Source organism: Elephantulus edwardii, unplaced genomic scaffold (assembly GCF_000299155.1).
Source record: "Elephantulus edwardii isolate Elephantulus edwardi_28Jun2011 unplaced genomic scaffold, EleEdw1.0 scaffold00011, whole genome shotgun sequence".
NCBI lineage: Eukaryota > Metazoa > Chordata > Mammalia > Macroscelidea > Macroscelididae > Elephantulus > Elephantulus edwardii.
The window spans coordinates 9075704-9097862 of record NW_006399761.1 but is presented as its reverse complement, the minus strand read 5'-3'; the positions used below and the strand labels follow the sequence as shown (position 1 = coordinate 9097862).

The following is a 22159-nucleotide window of genomic DNA, read 5'->3' as shown; positions in this document are numbered from 1 at the left end:
GTGACATCCACTGCCTAAACCACATGCCTCTGGAAACTCTATGAACTTGGAGAAATGACAGTAGTTACGGAAAGGCATTAGGTCTTTTGTTCATAGAGTCGCTATGAGTCAGCCTCAGTTCGACAGCAGTCAACAACAATCATCTTACTAAATGAAGCATGAAGATAGGGAGAAGACCACGTGGCACAGTGGTTAAAGTGCTAGGTGGCTAACAAAAATATCAACACATTGGAATCATACCATCTAGAGAGGAAGGATGAGGCTGTTCCCATGAAGGTTTACAGCCATGGAAGCCAAGGGGGCAGTCCACTCTGTCCTGTGGAGTCATTATGAGATAAGACCATCTGATGGTCTTATCTTATGTATAGGCGTGGCTTTTCCATTTACGTAGCTAATTTCCCCTTCCCTTTCTTTCTCATGGCTGCTGAGTCAGAGTACCTGCAGCTGACGCTCTAGCAGATTTCTGGGTCTGTAAATTGCCCAGAAAGAGTGTGGTGGTTTTTCTCTGGCGGGACTGCTGGTGGATTTTAACTTGTGTAGATGCATGGTAGTTTGGGTTTTTTTTTTTGTTTTTGTTTTTAATTATTATTAGCTGAGCAGCTATCTACAGATGCTACCAGAGCTCAGTGGTAGTCTAATGTCTAAAACCATACCCAATCAAGATGCTTACTTGGAGGGGAGCTCTGGTGGCCTAGTGGCAAGGAACTGCAACTACAATCCCAGAGGCGCACGGTTCGAATCCACCAGATGCTCTGCCGGGGAAGGAGGGACAATCTCCTCCTGTACCAGTCAGATCTGATTTGACGGTACACACACACACACACACACACACACACACAAAGATGCTTACTTGGGATTCCTTATAAAAGAAATCTCTTTCATTGTCATTCAGTGTCCTGGATGAAGAAAGCAAATGACTTTGGGGCATTTTGGATACCATTTGTTCTTCTCTGTACCTCCTGTATTTATGAGACCATAGCTCTTATGCTGGGACATCTGGATTGTATGTTCCCTCTAAGTGTATTGAGGCCCTACTATCTGTTCCTTTCCCTTCTTAAACTAGTGGACAGTGTTCAGTCTTGGGAGAGACTACATTCTTTCAATTCCGAAAAGAGCGATGGTTGTCTAAATTTTTACTGCTTATCTTAGCTTTTCTTGATGTGAAATTTATTAATCCCCTCAAGTGTGTTTGCTATTCTTTTTTCTACTTTCACAATTATTATTTTAATTTTTAATCGGTTTGGCTTTATTATTATTGCTACTCATAGCTTTTCTTTATCTCCTTTATGTTAAGGGAGCTATGGCGGAGTGTAGTAACTCCCTAACTGAATATTTTCTAAGATTCGCTAGATCTTTTGGTTTTTATTGACATAGCCAACTGAGGCAATGAGATTAGATGTGTCAAAGTTAGTGAGACTGGCTCAAGATAGGGCAGGATTCAGAGCTTTTGTACATGGGGTCACTAGGAGTCGTGAGTGACTTGATAGCACCTAGCAGCAACATGTCTTATTATTCATATTCTTGGGTTATTAATAGGGTTTTGAAGCCCTGGTTTTTCAGAAGTGTATAGCTAATTTTGTGTTTAAGTCTAGAAACTCCACTGAAAGCAAACCATGGTGTGTCACCTTGCTGGCATTTGCAATGTCAATCCATGACTTCCGGTATCACAGCAATCTGCACATCACTGCTGTGTAGCCAGCTGACAGACATAATACAAGCACTCCTTTTAAGGAGCTCTGGTGGTAGTGACAGTAAGCTGCGCTGTAATCCCGAAAGTGCACAGTTCAAATCCACCAGGTGCTCTGCTGGAGAAGGAGCAGCAATCTCCTCCTGTGCCAGTTGGATCTGTTTCGATGGTACATAACAGAAAAAGAAAAACATTCCTGTTGCTCATAGGGTTCTTGAAGGCCTTAGACTCCTTTGCTTATTATTTGTCTGTTTCAATTCCTGTGGGGAGCTTTTGTGTCCTAGTGGTAACGAGCCACTCTGTAATCCCAAAGGCACTTGGTATGGGGCCATGGGAGAAATATGAGTAATCTCCTAGTGTAGGATTAAACTGTCTCAGAAAACCTGCTGGAGGGTCAGTAAGAGTTGGCTCCAACTTGAAAGTACATAATAACAATGTTGTTGTTGTTGTTATGTGCTGTCGAGTCGCCTGCGACTCATAGCGACCCTAGGTACAACAGCCCTAAACTCTGCTCTGTCCTGCGCCAATCGCACTGTCTCTGACACTCCCATCCCGGTTATCCCAGTCACTGAATCAATACCTACTATATTTATCAAGCAACAGAACATACACGAGGGTCATCTAGATTGAATGTTACCTGTAGGTTATGCAGAATGGGCCATGGTTCAAATCTATCGTTCATAGGGGGTCTATGAGTTGTAGTTGACTCTATGGCTCCTAAAACAAACAAGTATTGTTATAGAAATGTGGATTCTCTTACTGCCTGTTTGGATTATGTCCTTGAAGAAAATTTCTAAAACAAAAAGCAAAGTCTATGATTGCCTATATTTTGAATTAAAGTTATTTTAAAATGAGGAAACAGAGGAAGTGTTTTACCTTCAGCTAGTTTCCAAATGTCATTATTCTGAAGGTAAAGTGAAAATTTTACAGTTTTTCATATTTTATAAATTCAAGATACACATCAAATCTAATTTTTCTATTGATCACGATGAACTTTTATTATTTTCTTTTAAAAACAAAAAAATAACAGCGAACACTCATTCCCTGACAGATTGGTGTCTAAAGATACATGCGGGAAGTGGTAGCTTGTTTAAAGCCCTTTCATTGTACTTGCTGCTCGAGTGAACCCTCTCTGATAATGGAAGTAGTCAGAATCTTGACTGTCACTTCTTGTGACTGATGCCATTTGTGACTCATGAGCACTTGCAGTGTGGATAGTGTAACACCAAAAATTCATTTTTTATAAATTTTGTTTAATTTTAATTGGCATATTAAAATATAATTCGCTTCTTGTGGCTACCATATTGGGCATACAGACAGAGCATACTTATCTTTTAATAGAAATGAGTAAGTGATTGAGAGAGAGAAGTTTAGGATCTAATATTCACATGTCAGAAGATTGACACATTCCCAGGGAGGTAAAATAACAATGATGATGGTGTCATTATTTTACCTATGTTAACAACTCTCTGAGAAAAGGAGATCTCTAGAGAAAAAGATCAAATAAGTTTTAACCCGGGCAAGAAAGAAAATAAACAGGGTGCATGTATTCATGAATGTGTGTGTCAGGGAGATGGCAGGTCTGTTTAAATGATGTCCTGGAAAGAGGTTATGAAAAAGTTAAGCTATTGATGTTTTGCATTTAATTTAAGGCAACATAAAAACTAATTACAGCTTGATGAGATTGTTGTGAAAAATCTTGAACCTGAAAGTTACATCAAAAGAATGTAAGACTTTCCAGCAGCCAGATAGTAATTTTCACATATGTCAATTAACAACTAATTTGCTTTATCATCTTCCTGTTAATCTATTTTAAAGGAGAAAAAGAAACTCTTGAATAATGGGGTGAATATATCAGGATCCTTAAAAAGAGATCTTGAAATTATGTTTTTATCTTAAGCAGCAGTAAATGCAACAGAAGAATGGCAACTGTTATGCCTTCATAAAACATTGCATTCATAACAATTCCAATTTTAAGCAGCCATGAATCAACTTAGGTAGAAGATGAATAATTCAACCTCATGGCCACTAGGTCCCCTATGGCACCAAGCAAGTACTGAACATTAGCATAAATAACATGCGTGATCTTCAGTGATACAGAAGTGGTTATGTCTGTGAAAAAAATTCTCTTCATTTGAAACATAAAGCAATTTATCAGTAAGTTATTTGGACAATGTATATTTACTAATTCTTTACAATCTATTGAATCAGATTTTAAAAGATCAGAATTTACACCTCGGTTGCCAAGTCCTGTCCAGTATGTATGCAAGGGAAAGCAAAATAGTGTTTGATCACATTTGCAGTTTATAACAGAAATGAAAAAAGTGATATATTTTATGTGGAAAATTCATTTTGAACTCTCTCACCGAGCACAGTACTTGGTTTTGAGTGAAAGTGCCTTTTTATTTTTAAAAAGAAAGCCAAAATTTTATGTGCCATGAATGAAATGAATACTTTTCTTTAAATTTTAAAGACAGCAGGAAATTTATGTAATATCTCCCTTTTATTTCTTGAGGTTAGAAGGCCCCTGGGTAAAACACGTTTACAAACCTGGGCCTGTTTTTTTGATAGTAAAGTAGGACAAAGATTTTATACATGTGGGGGTTTTTCTTGAGAAATCATTCACTGCGATGGCATGACAAAAAGAGAGTTGGGAATCTTTTTCCCCAATAGAGGCAACAAAGCAGTAGTTTGTTGGTTTTTGTTTGTTTTTTTTTTTTTTTACTTTCTTTTATAGAACCAAGCAATAAGTATAATTAAGAAAAAATTATTATTTCCTGTAACATTTCTATCTTCTTCATCTTAGAGACAGTCTTTATACCGTTTAATTCTACTATGCCTTTTTAATTATTTTTTAAAAATTCTATTATTTTTGTGTACTGTCAAATCAGACCTGACTGGTACAGGAGGAGATTGTCCCTCCTTCTCCAGCAGAGCCTCTGGTGGATTTGAACCGCACACCTCTGGGGTTGCAGTGCAGCTTCCTGCCACTAGGCCACCAGAGCTCCCTTACTATGCCTTTTTAAAAACTGTGCTTTCCATAGATGGATTTGAGTAGGAATACTGGCATTCTAGTATTGTGTACAAACCAGTAAGCCCTGGAGATTTAGTGGGAAGGAATTATACAGACAACACAAAGGTACACAGTTTGATTTGACCAGCTGCTCCTTGGACAAAAAATGGTCATTCTCTTCCCGTGTGATTTCCAGACTCTGACACCTTGCTGGAAGGTACTTTAGGAGTAGATTCAGACTCGTCAATAATCATTAACAACAGTACACCTGACTTTCCATCTCCTGTCTTCGGCAAGTGACTCAGACGTAAAAACTTAACTGCCAAGATAGTGTAAAGATGAAATAAAATTGTTAATGAGAGCACATTTCTTCCTTTTCCTGAGTGTTTGGAACCAGTTGCTCGATTATTTCACAATACTTACGTACATTTTATAAAAGATTAACTATATTGTGGTTATTTTTAGCTTTCTGATCACTGATTTTAAAGAATATAATAGTTTAATTGATGTTAGAATTACATTGTTTTAATAAGTAGGAAAATTTCACAGTTTGAGAAAATAATCAAATGGTAAATGTTAATTAAGCATATGGAATATTTGATATTGCAATACCTTTTATGTGAAGATAGTAATACTTACATATTACATACTTCAGGTAAATGGAATTAAGCCAAATTTAAATACTTCTGAGAATTAGAACTCTTCACATTAGTCTGTGAAGCTTATATAAAATGTCCTACCATCATTAATTACCAAACCTGTGTACAATTATAAGTAATATTTTAATCAACTGTGTGCCTTGTAAAATGTTAATATATAACTCTCATAGGAAAAATATTTTCTTTATAATGTTTTTGGCTTCTACAAATCTTTAAAATTAAATTTTCCATAAATTGTAAAATATTCAACTATCTTAAGTTTCAAAGACTAAACAAAAGCAAAAAATAAAAGCCATGGACAATTAAAATATCTCTTTAGTATCAAATGATATTTTGGTTCCAGACTGTTAGTTATGCACAAGTAACACAGAATTAAAGACAGTAATGTGAGGAAGGCTGCTCTGGTCATGTAGTACTAAGGAGCTGTGCTGCCAACCCAAAGGTATATGGTTCGAATCCACCAGCTGCTCCACAGGACAAGAATGGGCATTTACTGCCTCTGAAAACCTGCTGAAGCGTCAGCTGTGGGTCAGTTAACAGCAGCACTGTGAAGGATTTTATTGAGACATAAAATTTTATTTTTCCATAAATACAAGAAAAAATATATGTAAATGACAAATCATTTGTATAACCTATAGTCAATTTTGTTTCTGTGTTTTATATATTATTTACTTTGTTAAGTACTAGAGTTAGTATGTCCTTTCACAGTTTAGGAAACTCCTGTGGTTTAGTAGTAAGGAGTCTGCTGCGAACCCAAAGATAAACTGATTGAATCCACCAGCTTCTCCCTAGTAATAAGGTGGAACGTCTCCTTCAGTTGATTTATAGCCTCTAAAAATAAAATCCCTAGAGGGAAAGGTAGGAGTTGAATTCCACTCAGTGATGTTGTTGTTGTTGTTGATTGCCATCAAGTGGAGATTGACCCATAACGACTCTATGAACAAAAGACCTAATGCCTTTCCACAGTTATCTTTGTTTTTCCAAGTTCATAGAGGTTCCAGAGGCAAGTGGTTTAGGAAGTGGATGCCACTCCTGCTTCCCAACCTGTTTTACAACTGGGAGCTCCACCAAACACTGTCCACATTGGGAAACCATTCTGGTGTTTGATATCCCCATGGCACAAGGTTCAGCATCACAGCAAACCCAGGTCACGTCATATAGCACATTGACAAAGAGTGATGTGCAAAGTGGAGGAATGTTCCTCTAAGATACAATATAACTAGTTATGTTGATAGATGAAACCATCACTGAGAAGTAACTAGTCTCATCGAGCACTGGTTAAGTGATGTTGAGTTGAATATGACCCAGACAGAGTAAGCTTTGCACAAAAAAAACGGAACTTATTTTTTTTTTAAATATTGCAGCTGATATTATTGCACCAGCAGCCAGGAAATTAAAAGACGTATGCAATGGGAAAGTCTGCTGTTAGGGACCTCTCCAGGGTACTGAAGAGCAGTGGTGTCACTCTGGAGACTAAGGTGCATCTGTACAGGCTATGGTCTTTGCAATCACTTGTTATGCATCGGAGCGTTGGACAATGACTAGGGAGGATAGCAGGAGAATTTATGCCTTTGAGCTGTGGTGCTGGAGAAGAATATTGAGGGTACCAGGGACTGTTAAGAAAACAAAGAGATTCATCCTGGAGAGGGTTAAATGGGGCGGCTCCTTGGAGGCAAGAATTCTGGGGCTTCGTCTGACATACTTTGGACATGTTGTAAGGAGGGAGGGGTCCTTGGAGAGGGACATCATGCTTAGGAGGGTGGAGGGATGGTGTAGGAGGGGAAGACCCTCTATGAGGTGGATTGATTCAGTGGCAGGGGTAATCAGGATGGGTGTGTCAGAGTCAGTGCGATTGGTACAGAATAGAGCAGGGTTTAGGGCTGTTGTACATAGGGTCGCTATGAGTCGCAAGCGTCTCAACGGCACATAGCAGCAACAACAACAACAACAACAATTTTTTTATGATTAACATCTTTTCTGTACATTTATAAGAGAGTTTGTAGTCACATTTTTGTACAGAATCATCCCAATTTTCTAACAAAACAGTTAGTGATTTTTTTTGGTCTTTTTGTTAGGTTGTTGTTAAGTGCTGTCGAGTTGTAGACGACTCATAGTGACCCCTATCAATGAAAGACCTGAGCACTTGTATAACTTTGATAATTTCTCCACGTTCAGAGAGTTTCCAGAGGCAAGCTGTTTCAGAAGTGGATGCCACTCCTGCTTCCAGGCTTGTTTTAATCGGGAAGCTCCACCAAACACCGTCCACCATGGGTAACCATTATCGCGTTTGTCACATCAGTGTCACAGTGTTCAGCATCAGTCACATCAGTGTCACAGTGTTCAGCATCACAGCAATCCCAAGTTACCTCTGTACAGCAAATGGACAGACCAGTGCTATACCATTTAGAAGAATGTTTGACCAGAAACAATTTAAACCAGGCCTGAGGGACACTGATTAAAATCATCCCCCTTTGGCTTGGTAGCACCACTTTCTGTCCACTAGACCAACAGAGCTCTCTCCCTGTTGTTGCTAAGTGCCATTGCATTGTAGATGACTCATAATGACCCTATGAACAAAAGACCTGAACAGTTGTAGTACTTTCATCATTTCTTTAAGTTTATAGAGTTTCAAGAGGTAAGCTATTTCGTCTTAGAGAAATGAAAACTATTTGTTTGGGTCTGACCTTAGAATCTAAATATAGGTGAAGAGAACAAGTATACTCAAAAGTTTACTTGTAAAAGCTTCATATTTTAATTATTTGAGAGAAAATGTTTAAATATCTATCAGATGGTTAACAGTTCCCTTGGATGATGTCTGACACCCCTTTGGATTCTTTGTCCGGGATTTGCTTGTTCTCCATTGTAAATTTAGGGAATCAAAGGCTGATACATTGTGCAGTATTCTCTTCTGATTTCATATGGATCTAGAGGTTTCTGTAGCTCGTTCATTTGTAAGGGAAGTCACATCTCAGTATTGACATTCACACATAACCATAAGACAAAGAGTTGACCAAACTCAGTCCAGCCCAACCGATCATTATCAGGCGATTTTTGACTTATGGGTAGGTAGGGGCCAATTTATTTTCATCTCTACTGCAGGAGTTTTATTGCAGTACTTCTAAAATATCATGGCTTCAGTGTCTTACCGAGGACAGTGCCACGCATCTCACCCTGCTTTCTTTGGAAAGTTGTGTAGCACTAATTAAATGTGTGTAAGAGAACACATAATAAGCAGCCTGTTCAGTGTCATCTGCTAATTAGCAGGAAGCCTTCATTTCTCAGGAAGCAGTAAGACAATAAGAATAAGTGACATGAGGACATAGAGGTCAGGCTGTGCTTGCCGCGAGTTTTAAGCTTATTGTCAAGTGTGATATTAATTCTGTAAAGCCAGGTTATTAAAATGGATGTGGAAGTGTTTGACTTTCAGAGTTTGGATGTGGGTAATAATTAGTGCTCTGAGAAAAACAAAGCAAAATCCGTATAACAGTCTCTCATAATTTAAAAGTTTATAGTTCTTTACAGTATAAACTATTATTTATGTTATTATTGTTAGATGCCATCTAACAATACACAATCAATGACACAAACACATACTCACAAATATATCCACTTATATAAACATTAAATTTTGTTTGCATAGCTGACTCTCCATTGGATTTCAGAGGCTGTAAATCGCAGAGCAGAGAACACATTGTTGTCCCAGGATCCCCTGATGGATTTGAACCTGCCGAGAAGTTGAGTGTTTGGATTAGAAGCACAATTTCCTATGGAGGGAGGGGAAAAATGAAACTGTTCTAGTTGGCTCCCCCAAGCACTAGAAAGGATTCAGGAAGTGTTTTAGACTACCTTGTAGAGGAGATAGAGACAGAAATGAAGCTATCTGTTCCAAAGAACTTTTTGAAAATAGCAGATTCCTGCCCAAATCTGTTCCTTTTCCTCCCTAAGTCTCCACCGTGGGCTTTTCGATTTCATTTTTGGCTACATCTTGTGATTCTAGCCAGCATTGTTCTCCCCTGGCTGACTGTTGTGTGAATCCACACTATCACTTACTGTCGTCCATTTCCCAGTCCTTGAAATTTTTAACAGTTTTGGCATTTTCTAGGGTTTTAAAATTAACACACACTAACACATACAACCTCCCCCCCCCAGACAAAACCCAGAAACCAAATGACAATAAAAACAAACCAGCTCTCTGTGCTGCCCCATCAGGGAAGCCATAAACTGTTCTGTTGCCATATAATCATAGTCTGTGAGGTGGATTGATTCAGTGACTGGGGTAATCGGGATGGGTGTGTCACAGGCAGTGCGATTGGCGCAGGATAGAGCAGGGTTTAGGGCTGTTGTACATAGGGTCGCTGTGAGTCACGAGCAACTCATTGGCACATAACAACAACAACCCCAAAGTGAGGCTTAAACATAGACTCTTGAGAAGCCATGCAAGTCACTGGAAGAGTTAGGATCAAATCTGACAAGTCCAATAAGGATACCATAACTGAGCCCTCTTCCTTCCTTCTGGCCAACACCATTTTTCTGGCTCTAAACTCCACCTTGACTCCCTTGAAAACTATTAAGTAGCCCCTGGGGCGATAGTGAAAGAAGGAGAGGGTAGAAGAGAAAAGGATGGGACAGATTATAAAGGGAATCAGTCCCAGGCAGGCGGCAGAGGAAGAACTAAACCCAGCAAGAGAAGGAATTCAGGTGGTGGGTGAAAGTTTCTAATGGCCATGTTTGTACAACACCTTCCGTTATATTACTCTGAAGTGTTGCATACATATTACCGACAGTGACAATTTATTCCCAATTTTTACTTGTTCACTGGTCATGATTACATTGCTGCTGTTCTTTGGAAACACACGTACTTGTTTTCTCAATGCATTTTTTTTTCCTTGCAGCATATAATTAAGATTATGTGCCAAGAACACTGCCATGATAACCGAACGTTTTTGTCTTTGTGTTCTTATAAACTGAGGCCCAAAGCAGGAGGGGAGATTAAGCACGTGCTATTGTCCAGTAATTTAAAAAAATACACTTGAATGGGCTGTGGCTTCCTTTTACATCCACATGGCGATCTTCATTCCTGGTGTGACTGACACGTTGGTGCCAATTCCCACCTCTGTGGAGGGAGCACATCTTATTTGAAATAAACTGAACGTTTAAAAGGGTGGGGTTTCTTTCTACGAAGAGGGCGCCGAAAGCGAAGAAGGAAGCCCCTGCCCCTCCCAAAACTGAAGCCAAAGCAAAGGCATTGAAGGCCAAGAAGGCGTCCTGAAGGGCGTCCACAGCCAAAAAAAAAGAGAAGATCTGCACGTCACCCACGTTCCGGCGGCCAAAGACGCTGAGACTCCGACGGCAGCCCAAATACCCCCGGGAGAGCGCTCCCAGGAGAAACAAGCTTGACCACCATGCCATCATCAAATTTCCCCTGACCACTGAGTCAGCCATGAAGAAGATAGAAGATAACAACACACTTGTGTTCATTGTGGATGTCAAGGCCAATAAGCACCAAATTAAACAAGCTGTAAAGAAGCTCTATGACATTGATGTGGCCAAGGTCAACACTTTGATTAGGCCTGACGGAGAGAAGAAGGCCTATGTTCAACTTGCTCCTGATTATGATGCTTTGGATGTTGCCAACAAAATCGGGATCATCTAAACTGAGTCCAGCGGGCTAATTCTAAATGTAATAAATTTTCCTCACCATAAAAAAAAAAGGGTGGGGTTTTTATTCCTTGTCATGATCAAAAGAAATAAAATTGTGAGGTGTGTAGATGCCATGGCTGTCATAATAAGATTGATTTCTAAGAAGTCCACTTGATACACAGAAAAAGCAAGGACAAGGTCAGCAGAGTTAAGCCGCCAGGATGTACCCAGCAGAGGTCCCTGCATTACCTGACAGTGTGCTCAGGTGAGGTCTAAAAGCACTGACTTCTCCCTCCATTAATTACCCTGCCTTCGAGGCATGCCACATTTCAGCACCTCTCTCTGCTGCTTCTCAAACCCAAACTCAACGTGTGATTGAATCATAATCTAAAAAGAGAAAAGCAAAAGTTAATGTTAAGAGAAAACTAAATTTATTTCCTTAAATTCACCTTATCGTTTGGTCCATAAACAAAATAGGAAGGGAAAAGGGGGGGGGGAGGCTGGAAAAAGATGGGTGTCAGAGTTACTGCCTGCCATGATATAAACATCTGTAGGTTGATGAGTTTTAATTATCTGAGAGACAGCAAATGGATAGCAGATGGACAGAATGAAGAGAAACATTTTTTTTCTTCTATAATTATATTTTATTAATTTTCATAAACATTTACAGAGATTTTGGGCTTCCACTCATTCATTGTTGCACTATTCTCTCTACCCTCCTCCCAGTTTGTTCTTGTCCAAATGCCACAGTGCTTGTCAAAGCCAGTTCTGATTAATCTTCTTTGTCAGTGTGTCCTTTGCCATTCCCTATCACTCCTCCCTGAGAGAGACTTCACCCTGAGTCATAAGGAAAAGGGGATGGCGTATTCTCTTAGCTACTTCCTGCTGAAAAGGGACGCTGTGGGTTTCAGGGTGAAGATCTTCTCTCACTACTCTAAAGGGCCCCTTTGGCAGTAGGAAACACATAGACTATTATGGAGATTGATTTTGGAATTTAGATGCACTCTTATTGATTGTGCTTGGCTGTACATGTTCATATCCTTGAAGATGTATCATGGGGGTGTTGCAGCCTAGAAGACACAAATTTGACTGCTGAATCTGAAAATACAAAGCACAAGAGGTTCTGTTCCCGTTTGGTATTCTTTTTCTTTTTTTTTTTTTTAAATTGTATGCATTTTTTATAGGAGTTGATGTATAACCCTTTTTTTTATGATAGTACTTGGTTTTGTTTGCTTATTGTTTTCCTGTTCAGACCTCCGAGGCCCACTGATTCCCCAAAATCAAGATTCCCTTTCACATTGGGAATGACAGCTTTGCCTACGCCACATTCCACTAGTTAAGCAGTTCCTCTTAGAGACAAGGACCCTAAACACGTCTGATGGTGGGTCTGTCAGCAGCACCTCTGTTGTCCTGGGCCCAGGTGAAAATATAAAGATGACTCACCTTTAGGAAGCTTGGGCCTATGACACTGAACATATTAGCATCATTTTCTTTCCTGGTATTCTCTTTGACACATTTTAAAAACAGGTCAAGCATGGACCTGTTTAATGTGTTGGCTTGTTTGGGGGATTTTTTTTTTTTTTTTAATTTCTGTTATACCTTTTAGGCATCACTTTTACCAAGAGCTGTCACAGCAACCGCTGTTCACAACTTTATTTACCCATCTTTAGATTAAAGATATGAAATGCTGATATTTAAGGCAAGACAAAACCAAACCCTCTGTCACCAAGTTGGCTGCAGCTTACAGTGGGCCTCCATCAGGTTTTGAGGGGTGTGAATTGTTGAGGAGGAAGCTGTCTATCTTTTTGTCCTAGGAGTATCTGGTGGTTTGCAACCACTGGCTCAGTATGGCACTTGCTTTGTGACTGTTGTGTGCCACAAATCACCTGGGACTTGTAGAGACCCTATGCACAGTCGCTCTAAACCGTTTCCTATCCTGAGCCAGTCTCACTGTCTCTGACACTCTACCCCTATTACCCCAATCACTGAGTCACTCTATCTCATCAAGGGTCTTCCTCACTTCCGTTGTCCCTCCACCCTACCAAGCATGATGTACTTCTCCAAGGACTGGTCCCTCCTTGCAGCATGTCCTAAGTATAAAAGATGAACTTTCAAAATCCTTGTCTCCAGCTTGCAGCTTGGTGTCACCCTCTTCAGAACAGACCTGTTTATTCTCTTGGCAGTCCATGATAGATACGTTTAGTACTCTTCTCCAGCACCATGACTCAAAGGCGTCAATTCTTCTGTCATCCTTACTCATTGTCAAGCTCTCTGATGCACAGCAGGAAATTTTGAAGACCAGGGCCTGAATCAGGTGGTCCTTAATCTCTAGACTGACGTCTTTGCACTTAGCACTCTGGAGAGGCCACGGAAACCCGACTTCCCTAACCCAGTTTGCCTTTGTAACTAGCCCTCCTTAAATAATACCATCACTCCCTCTTGCATTTTTTGCCTTTCAGTTACTCATATATATCTGACCCTTCATGGAGTTTTTCAGGGACTGTAAATAACACAGGAGGAGCTGGCCCATCATAATGTGGAGCAGCTGGTGGATTTGAACCACTTACCTTTGGGTTGGCAGTACAACTCCCTGTATACCATCAGAGGTCATCAGAGCTCCCTAATACTGTAGTAATTGACACATTGTCTCTCCACTGACTGTCCTCTAAATTCCTTGATATTTTTTACTTTACATACTACACACATTTGGTGTGGTGGCTACATGTTAAAAAATATTAGTAAAAATGAGGATTTTTTTAAAATATACATACACAGTGTTCAAATATCAGTAAAAATAAATGTCATATATATAAAATTGTTTAATATGCGTACAGTTTTCAAATATCAGTAAAAGTAAATGTCATACATACATATAAGAGTATATAATGTATATACATGCACACACATATGTGTATATATCTCTCCCAGTTAATATCAAAGCAAGATGTACTAAGCATTCTTTTTTTTCTTTATGATTTCTAGCACAAAGCAGTAAAGCATTACTTTTGATCTAACTAGCACAGGAGGAGATTGCCCCTCCTTCTCCAGCGGAGCATCTGGTGGATTTGAACCACGTACCTTTGCGATTGCAGCACAGCTTCTTGTCACTATGCTACCAGAGCTCCCTTAAAGCATCACTTTTAAGATTTATACTTAGGTTGGTCTAAAGTAGCCAAGGGGAAGCAAAAATGCTGTCTCGTTCATTTAAATAAACACAAACATAAGCAAAATCATATACCAAATATTTCATTTGTTGATTGTTTCTTTTAAAATAAACTCTGGCAAACCAACTATTATGTAAAAAAATTATTACCTCATCTATAAGTTAACAGCAGCAACAACAACAACATTAAAATAAATTAGTAAATGTGTCTGTGCATGTTACAGTGAGTTTATTTTAATAAAGTTGATGGCACTTTTTCTATGGAAATAAAATACTTGTTCAATAAAGAGTTTCACCATGAACCCCAAGGTGTCACCTCTTCGGTGGTTCACATCCACCTGTGGCACCACAGGACATACCTGGACGGTCTCCTGTGTGATTTTTCAGCCTCTGAAAACCCCCCTGAGGGTCAGCTTGAGTCGTTTATAACTCGGAGGCAACAAATGTTTTAAGAAAATGATGTAGTTAATGCTTATAGTTCTTTTTGCTCTCACGTTTCTAAACTTTTACTGTTCTCCCCCCTCACCTTCTTTTATAAACTGCACTCAGTGGCCACTTTAAGAAATGCAGTAATTAACATGGAAACTTGAACCGGAAGTGGCAGCGTGGACACAGCTCACTAGTAAAGAATTTTGAAAAAAGCAATGGAACCTTGTCCTTGCCTCTTTCCATTTCTTAACTGACTATCTTCTGAGGTCCCCAAAGCTTCTGCATTATTAAACAAAAACGAATGTCATCAGGAAAGGAGCTTTGGCGAGGCGGTGGTTAAGTGCTCAGCAGTTAAGCAAAGTTTTGGAAGTTTGAATCCACCAACTCTCCGTGGGAGAAAGATTTGAATGTCTGCTGCTGTGAAGTTTAAGCCTTGAGAACCCCATAGGGCAATTCATCTCTGTTCTGCGTGGTCACTAAATTGTAATTGACTCGATGTGTTTGTAATGGCTTTATACTGTGCATTTACACAGACACACATACGCAGGTATAGATATGTACCTAGGGAGCCCTTGCACCCTGTGTGGTCTGTAGAGAATTAGCCTGCTAACCCAGGTTCTCCTCTCTGACTGCTCAAGTCCACCTCCGTATGAGAAAGCTGAGCAGTCTGGTCCCGTGTGATTCACAGCCTCAGAAACTTGCTGCAGAGTCAGTTCTGACCAGTGCTAACTTGGTCACAACAAAATACCCTTTTGTTTTTTAGTAAATATATATTAAAATTCCTAAACATATCAGATATTTTCTAAAGGTATGGGGATATAAAGAAATATTTGATCAATCTTCAAATTGTCTTACTGAAGTAGAGTAGTAAGTTGTTAACCGAATGTGTAAAGTGTCTAAGTCCTGATAAACTGTGCTTAATGAGCATTTCCCAAAGGGAATTTATGTGGAAAAATGACTTATTCTACTCACCATCTCAAAAGTTAGTATTTTGACAAATTACAGTAACCTATCATTTCAAGAAAATTTGAAAACCTATAAATAGTTGATGAATTGCTTTTAGTAGCTTATATTTATGCTTTCCTACCTTAAGAAAAGCAGTTGTGGTATTAGAATTTTTTAAAAAAAGGCCACAATGGTAAGTGGATAATGCATTGGCAATATTTTCAATGGACTTAGCTTTTTTTTCTTTTTAACGTCCCAAGTCCAAATTGCAAGTGGGAACTAAAACCTTATGGGATTGTAAAGAAAAGGCAATCAAATAAATACAGTCATTTAAAAAAATAAGTTACTAGAGAGACCAGGCCCACAGCATGTAAGAATCATGTTTGCTTTACATTAAGGTGTAAAGAACTTGAAAAGAAAATCTCTGCTCAGGATTTTGTCAGTGTTCCTGACCTGGAATTTCCTCCCTCCCTGTAGATGCTGCTAAGGGGAGGGAACCCTTTCCCTGGGGTTTCCCCTCTGTATGATAGCGGTGAAGCACTTGCATGATGTGTTTGATGCCTTGCATGAGGAAGACATGCAAAGGCAAGGTCCAGCCTGCATGCTGCTTAATGAATGTTTTGTTTCTTTTTTTTCCTTTTCTCTCCCTCCTTGTCATGTGCTTTCAGAAGACAGCAATGTGGAAGGTGGGTGCTTTTCTATTTTATTCCCCCCACCCCAAATCTCATTTACCCCTTTATTTCTTAGTAGTATTCATAGAGTACAGCCCCCATTATGACGGTAAGTTGAACTCCTTTTTAACATTTGTGGATTCCTGGAACTGTGTATCACTTTTCATACAGAACACATACCCTCCCGATCCTGTCAGCTCCAGGCAGATAATGCAATTTCAACCTTGAGACCACTAGGCTTCAGCATCCCGCAGGCCACCTAGAATACCTGGGCTAGTGTTCTCTATGAAAAGATAATACAGTGCTCTTTCTTTTCTTTCAAGTGAGACAGTGTTTCTTTACCATTTCAGAACACAATGCATGATTGTCTCTCCATTCCGCCCCCCCCCCGCCCTGATATTTTGATTTGGAAATGTTAGCATCATGTCATTTCAAGATTTAGTTTCAATATGTTTTACTCAAATGACACAAGTTTAAATACTGACTATAAGCAAAAGTTAATAGATGTAGATTAACAAATAAGCCATTGGGAGTGAAAGCCTTGAACATGATGCCTGGTAAGTAGCTTTATAATATCCTCTGTCCTGTTAAATACTACAACTAGAATATTCAAGTTTTTCTAAAAATTAGCTGTATCAAGGAATTCAGAGACACACGTGCATTCTTGGCTCTAGAAGCTAACACATAAAACCATATGTCAATGTTTTAAATTTAAAAAACCTAAATACATTAGTTAGTGGGCGGCTAACCAGATAAAAATGCCAACAGGAAAGATGTGACACATACCTGTGAAAGAGGAGGTGGTCTTCCATCAGTCTGTGCAGTCCTAGCATTACAAGTTTTTCATGAACACTCTAATGATATTTACGTAAGGAAACTCTGGGGGCTGATTGGTAAGGAGTTGCTCTGCCAGCCCAAAGGCACACAGTTCAAATCCACCAGCTGCTCCATGGGAGAAAGATGGTCTGTTTCCTCCCATGAGATTTACTGCTTTTTAAAACCCACTGGAGGGGGAGCTATGAGTCAGTTTTGACTTAGAGGCACATAACAACGACCACCACCATCAATACCACAATCTTTATATATCAAAGGGAGTCATTTAACCTATTTTGTGACAGTATTTTGAAATACATTCAATTTCAACAGAATGAAAGATTTCTTAGCAAAACCATCATCAAAAAGTAAGGATAAGCAGTAATTACATTTGCTACAATTTCATATTCCCCAATAAAGAACACTTCTTTACAGAACTGATAATATAGGACTTAGCATTCTGGTTCCATGTCATGCGTGTGATATCATTCATAGGCAGTATCACATCGCTTAGCTGTGGAACGCTTCTGATGGACTGTTTAAGTACAACTCTTGACAACTCCAAAAGAAGTCACAGCTGACATTTTTTACAGGTGTCAGTCCAAATAGGGCCTCTGTTTTTCTTTATCCTAATTGTAATTACACTTCAACTCACACTTGATATGAAGCTGACACAGACGAGCCCACAGATTTGATAGCTTTTCAAAAATCTGTCTCTTCTGTGCTGTGCAGATTGTTTGAGACCAAAAATTGAAACCCCGCTTCTTTTATGTTTCCTTAACCACCGTGTAAAAGATTCCATGTCTTTTTGTTCTTTTCTATTTAAATAGAATTGCATACCAAGGGACTTTAAAATCAGCCTAAGTAAGCAGGGATGCCTCTCCCTTCAGCTCTCTCAGAAACTCATCCCATGCAAATGTGTGACAGATTTTCCGAGGAAGGACCCAAAAACTGTTGTAATGAAGTTGATTCCATCATCAGTGTAACATTCTTATATTTATAGCTTGGTTCGGAGCACCTACAGAAGTTCCTGAAGCAGGATTAAAGTCTGCAGCAAGGAGCTCACAAATGTCAGAGATGTTGAGGATGGCACAGGGTAGGGCAGGGCTTATATCTGTTGTGCATTGGGTCACTGTGAGTTGTACTCAGTTCCCCAGCAACTATCACAACAACAACATCATCCTCATCAATAGTTGGAAGTTCTTGTAACATAACCCACAGGCAGCTAGGCTGTGAACAGCAAAGTTATACCTCTCTGGTGGCTCATATTCACAGGAGGCCGCACAGAAGAAGGATGAGAATTCTGCCCAGGTGATCCACAGCCTTGGGAAACCCACTGGAGGGCCAGCTAGGAGTCATTTCTGACCCTATAGTAGTGACTATTTTGGCTTTGGGGTGATTTTTCCAATATAGTTAGCAACCTTATTCATAGGCAGCTCTTGTGGCATAGTGGAGATTGTGTTGTTCTGCTAGCCAAAAAGTCAAGAGTTCAAATCCACCAAATGCTCCATAGGAGGGAAAAAAAGAAAAATAGGTAGCAGGCTTTCTGTGCAGACTTACCACTTCCAATTGCCATGGAGGGTCACTGTATGTCATACTGAATGGAGGTGGAGCTTTAGGTTGTATATTCATTAATAGAAGTCCTGGTGGCAAAGTGCTTAGAACCAAAAGGCCTGTGATTAGAAACGCCCACCATTCTTCCAGAGGCAGATGTGGCAGTTTGCTTCTGCGGGTACACAGAGCTTTGCAGAATTTATGTGGCACTTCTGCTCTGTCCTCTAGGGTAGCTTTGGGTAGGATGAGCTTGGAGGACGTGACTTCGGGTGCCTTTGTTAATGTGGGGTCACAAGCCACATCACTGCAGGCTCGTGGCTGGCCGTTTCCTTCCAGTCCATGACGCTGCAGAGCAAAGCCATCCTCAGAAGGCCGCTCAGTGGCTGTTGGTCTCTCACAAGTCAGTCTCTAGGCTCTGACATTGAAGTAACTTTGGGTGGTTTCAAACCACCAGCTCTTCTGTTGAGGGCCCAGTGTTTAACCATTTGTACCATCCAGGGCACACCTTAGAAATGCTTCCAAGTGTCTCATACATTTTCTAAATAGTTTTCTAATACAGAACTAATTTCTTCCCTTAATTCACCTACACGTGATAAGTTCTGTTGAGGAATTATATATAGTGGTTTTTAAATGGAAATGAAAGAAGAATTGTGTAGCCTGAACAGCAACCTCAACATGCACACCATTCTTCTGTGTGTTAACTGTCATCACTAGGGAGCACTGGGGAGAGAGCCTGTAGGGCGGTGTGCAGCCAGTCCAGAGACCACAGCTGTCCAGCAGTTTGCTTCCACCAGGAATCCTGAGAGAGAAAGATGGGCTGTCTCCTCCCATTCAGTTCATAGTCTCATACCCACTGGAGGGTCAGCTAGAAGGAGGTTCTCACTCACCTGCAGCCAGTGAGAAAGTTTTATGTTGTTACTGTTAAAGATTACTCTGACAATGCGGAAGCGACATGACAGGAAACAGAAAAATATGAAATAATTTTATGTTACATTGTGATTATATGATGCTTATAACCATATCTGTCCCACAGGCATGCTTAAATTCCCTTTTAACCTTAGATAGCCTAGTTTATTTCAGTATGGGTATAAATAGTGTGTAATTTTACATTATTCATCATAAACCTATTTAAATAACTTTTAAAAATGAAAATATAAGGTTTATTGAAATACGAGCTTATGTAGATTGACGAGTAGACTTGGTTCTACATTTTGGATCAAGGGAAAAAATCATGCCTTTCAATAAAAAATTAGGTTGGATAGTGGAAAAAAAAAACACAACAAAACCACAAGCAAACAGAAATCCTTGTTTTAAAAAACAAAAACAAACAAAAAATAAAACTCTCTTAGGATTTATTGTCCAGAAAAGAAGTAACTTTCGGTGTGAAAATGTAAGTGAGAGTTCATAAAGAAATAAACCAAAGGAATTGACTCTTCTTTTTGAAAACTTCCTTAAGAACATATCTGAATTATTGCCTTTAAATGTGAATAGTTCCTTCGCTTAATTCACGGGTCAACATGTAAGTAATGTTTACATAAAAGGATAGGTTGTTGTGCTCTCCTTTCCTTTCTAGTCCTGGGGACTAAAGGAAAAGTATTGGAGCCCATTTAAAAGGAATCTGGTTTTTTGTTAAAAACATTGCCTTGTAGTCAATTCTAACATTTCAAGTGCATGTCTAATGATCTTTTTTTATTTCCCCTTCTTTGTTTCTCCCCTCCCCCCACCCTTTGGTATTTGAACAAGCCTTTTCTGTTTCTCCATGTGTCAGAGGAGACATTTCTGCATTATCATTTCAGTGTGACTAAGGATTTTTTTTCCCATTTAATTATGAAACTGTTTTTTTTTTGTTTGTTTTTTTTTGAGGAGGGGAAAAAGATCAGGCCCAGCCCATATTTCAGGTATTCTTTTGGTTGATTTTGTGTTTTTTTTTAAATTATAACTGGAGAATAACAAGCCCTTTGAGGGCAGTGTACACAAGAGAGTCTCGTCAAAGGGCTTGAAGGGCAAAATTTTAGGGCTTGGTTGGATTCTAAGTCATGCTTTTATGCTCCGAATAATCCATAAAAGACATAAAAAATACGCAGTGCAGCATTTCCCCAATGTTGAAATTACAGTTTTAGAACTCTTTGCCCCAAAGCATCCACCAGGGGTTCAAAGACCACTTTTGGATTTGCCTCTGTGGTACAGACATGTCTCGTAGGCAACAAGATGTCTGTGACTGAACCTTTTTGTCACCATGACAACCCTGCTTTCCCATGATCCCTTGTTGATTGCTGACTATGCTCTTGTTTCCCTTCAAGGTCTGGCGCACCTGATGATGGGCGACCAAGGTATGGGCTCTGTTCCTTTTCCACTCTGCTTTCAGTGTTTTCTTGTTCTCTCAGCTGCTCTCACACCATCACTGCGAAGGGTGGCTGAATGCTTGCAAACTCTCTGGCTGCAAATGACATGCATACTTTTTGTTCACTTTTCTTTTTTCTCCCCTCGTCTCATGTGTTTCCTCCCACCGCCCTCTTGATGTGTTGGTTGGGTTTTGGTTTGCTCCTTTCCACTCTTACGTTCCTTCATCCCTTACACTCTAATATCTGCAAATAAATGAGACGTTAAGAAACTGGGGACTAAACTTTCCATGCCTTTGTCAGCATATGCAGCGAAGGGTGGTTAGAGTAAAGAAAGCGTGGAATCATCCCGAGGCACTCCACGTGAGCAAAAAGCCTCAAGCCTGTGCTGCTGGGTCACCGAAAAGCCCACTTGTCAGCCATGCATGGTGGTGGGGAACATGCAGACATCATTGCCATCTGGCTTCTACAAGGCTCAGTACAGTGTGCCACCAACATGGTCCTTTTCCTGCCTTTGGTCATTGTGAACTTGCCTTTTGTGTGACCTTTTCAACGAGCATGGGTCTTCTGATGTCCTTGCATGTACGTGCCTTTCAAAAGGCCGAATTCGCCATGTGAGCTGATTGCCTCTCCTTGTGTCTTTGGGCCCTTGTTGAAACTCCCCTGTGTTGTTTTATTTTCAGGTAGTGATGCATTTACATGTGCTCATAATTCTTACTGTTGTTTCTCTCCTCTTATTTTCTTTCTGTGGAAATCCTTTCTTCATGGAACCATTTCACCAAACCCATAGGTAAAAGTAAAGGTATTACATTATTTTACTTCTTCTTACTACAATCTATACAAATGACCGTGTGTGTTATCAACAATGTGTATTTAGACCTTTTGGCATTGGTAGTGGGCCCTGGGAGGTAGGTATGTGTCTTAATGTATATTTTATGTATTGACGGTAAGAAAAAAAAATCCATCCAGATATTTCACTTCTCCCCCCCCCCCTTTAAAGTTAGTTCTTCATGCTGGCTGCTTGCATAATTAGCATATTTAGAAAGTAGCTGCACATTTTGTTGTCAGTTTCTTGCAGTATCAGTTAAATACAGCTCACTGAGGAGTTGTAGTCACCACACACATCCCATCCCTGAATGTTCAACCCTGGAGCACACCCGCCCCAGCCATTCTGCACTGAGAGATGTAAGTCTAAGCATGCATAGCATTGAAATGATCTTGCCGTGAATTCGTCGTCTGTTACCTG

The 22159-nt window shown here is 39.8% G+C and overlaps 1 protein-coding gene across 2 annotated transcripts in view; it reads left to right on the top strand.

Moving 5' to 3' along the window:
• Window positions 1–22159, top strand: part of NRXN1 (neurexin 1) — a 1383864-nt gene that overhangs the window by 117151 nt on the left and 1244554 nt on the right. For both annotated transcript variants that reach the window (XM_006880912.1, XM_006880911.1), the window contains exons 2-4: window positions 16205–16222; window positions 20875–20904; window positions 21704–21715. In XM_006880912.1, the coding sequence (XP_006880974.1) occupies window positions 16205–16222; window positions 20875–20904; window positions 21704–21715 (60 nt within the window). The remainder of the gene's footprint in view (window positions 1–16204; window positions 16223–20874; window positions 20905–21703; window positions 21716–22159) is intronic.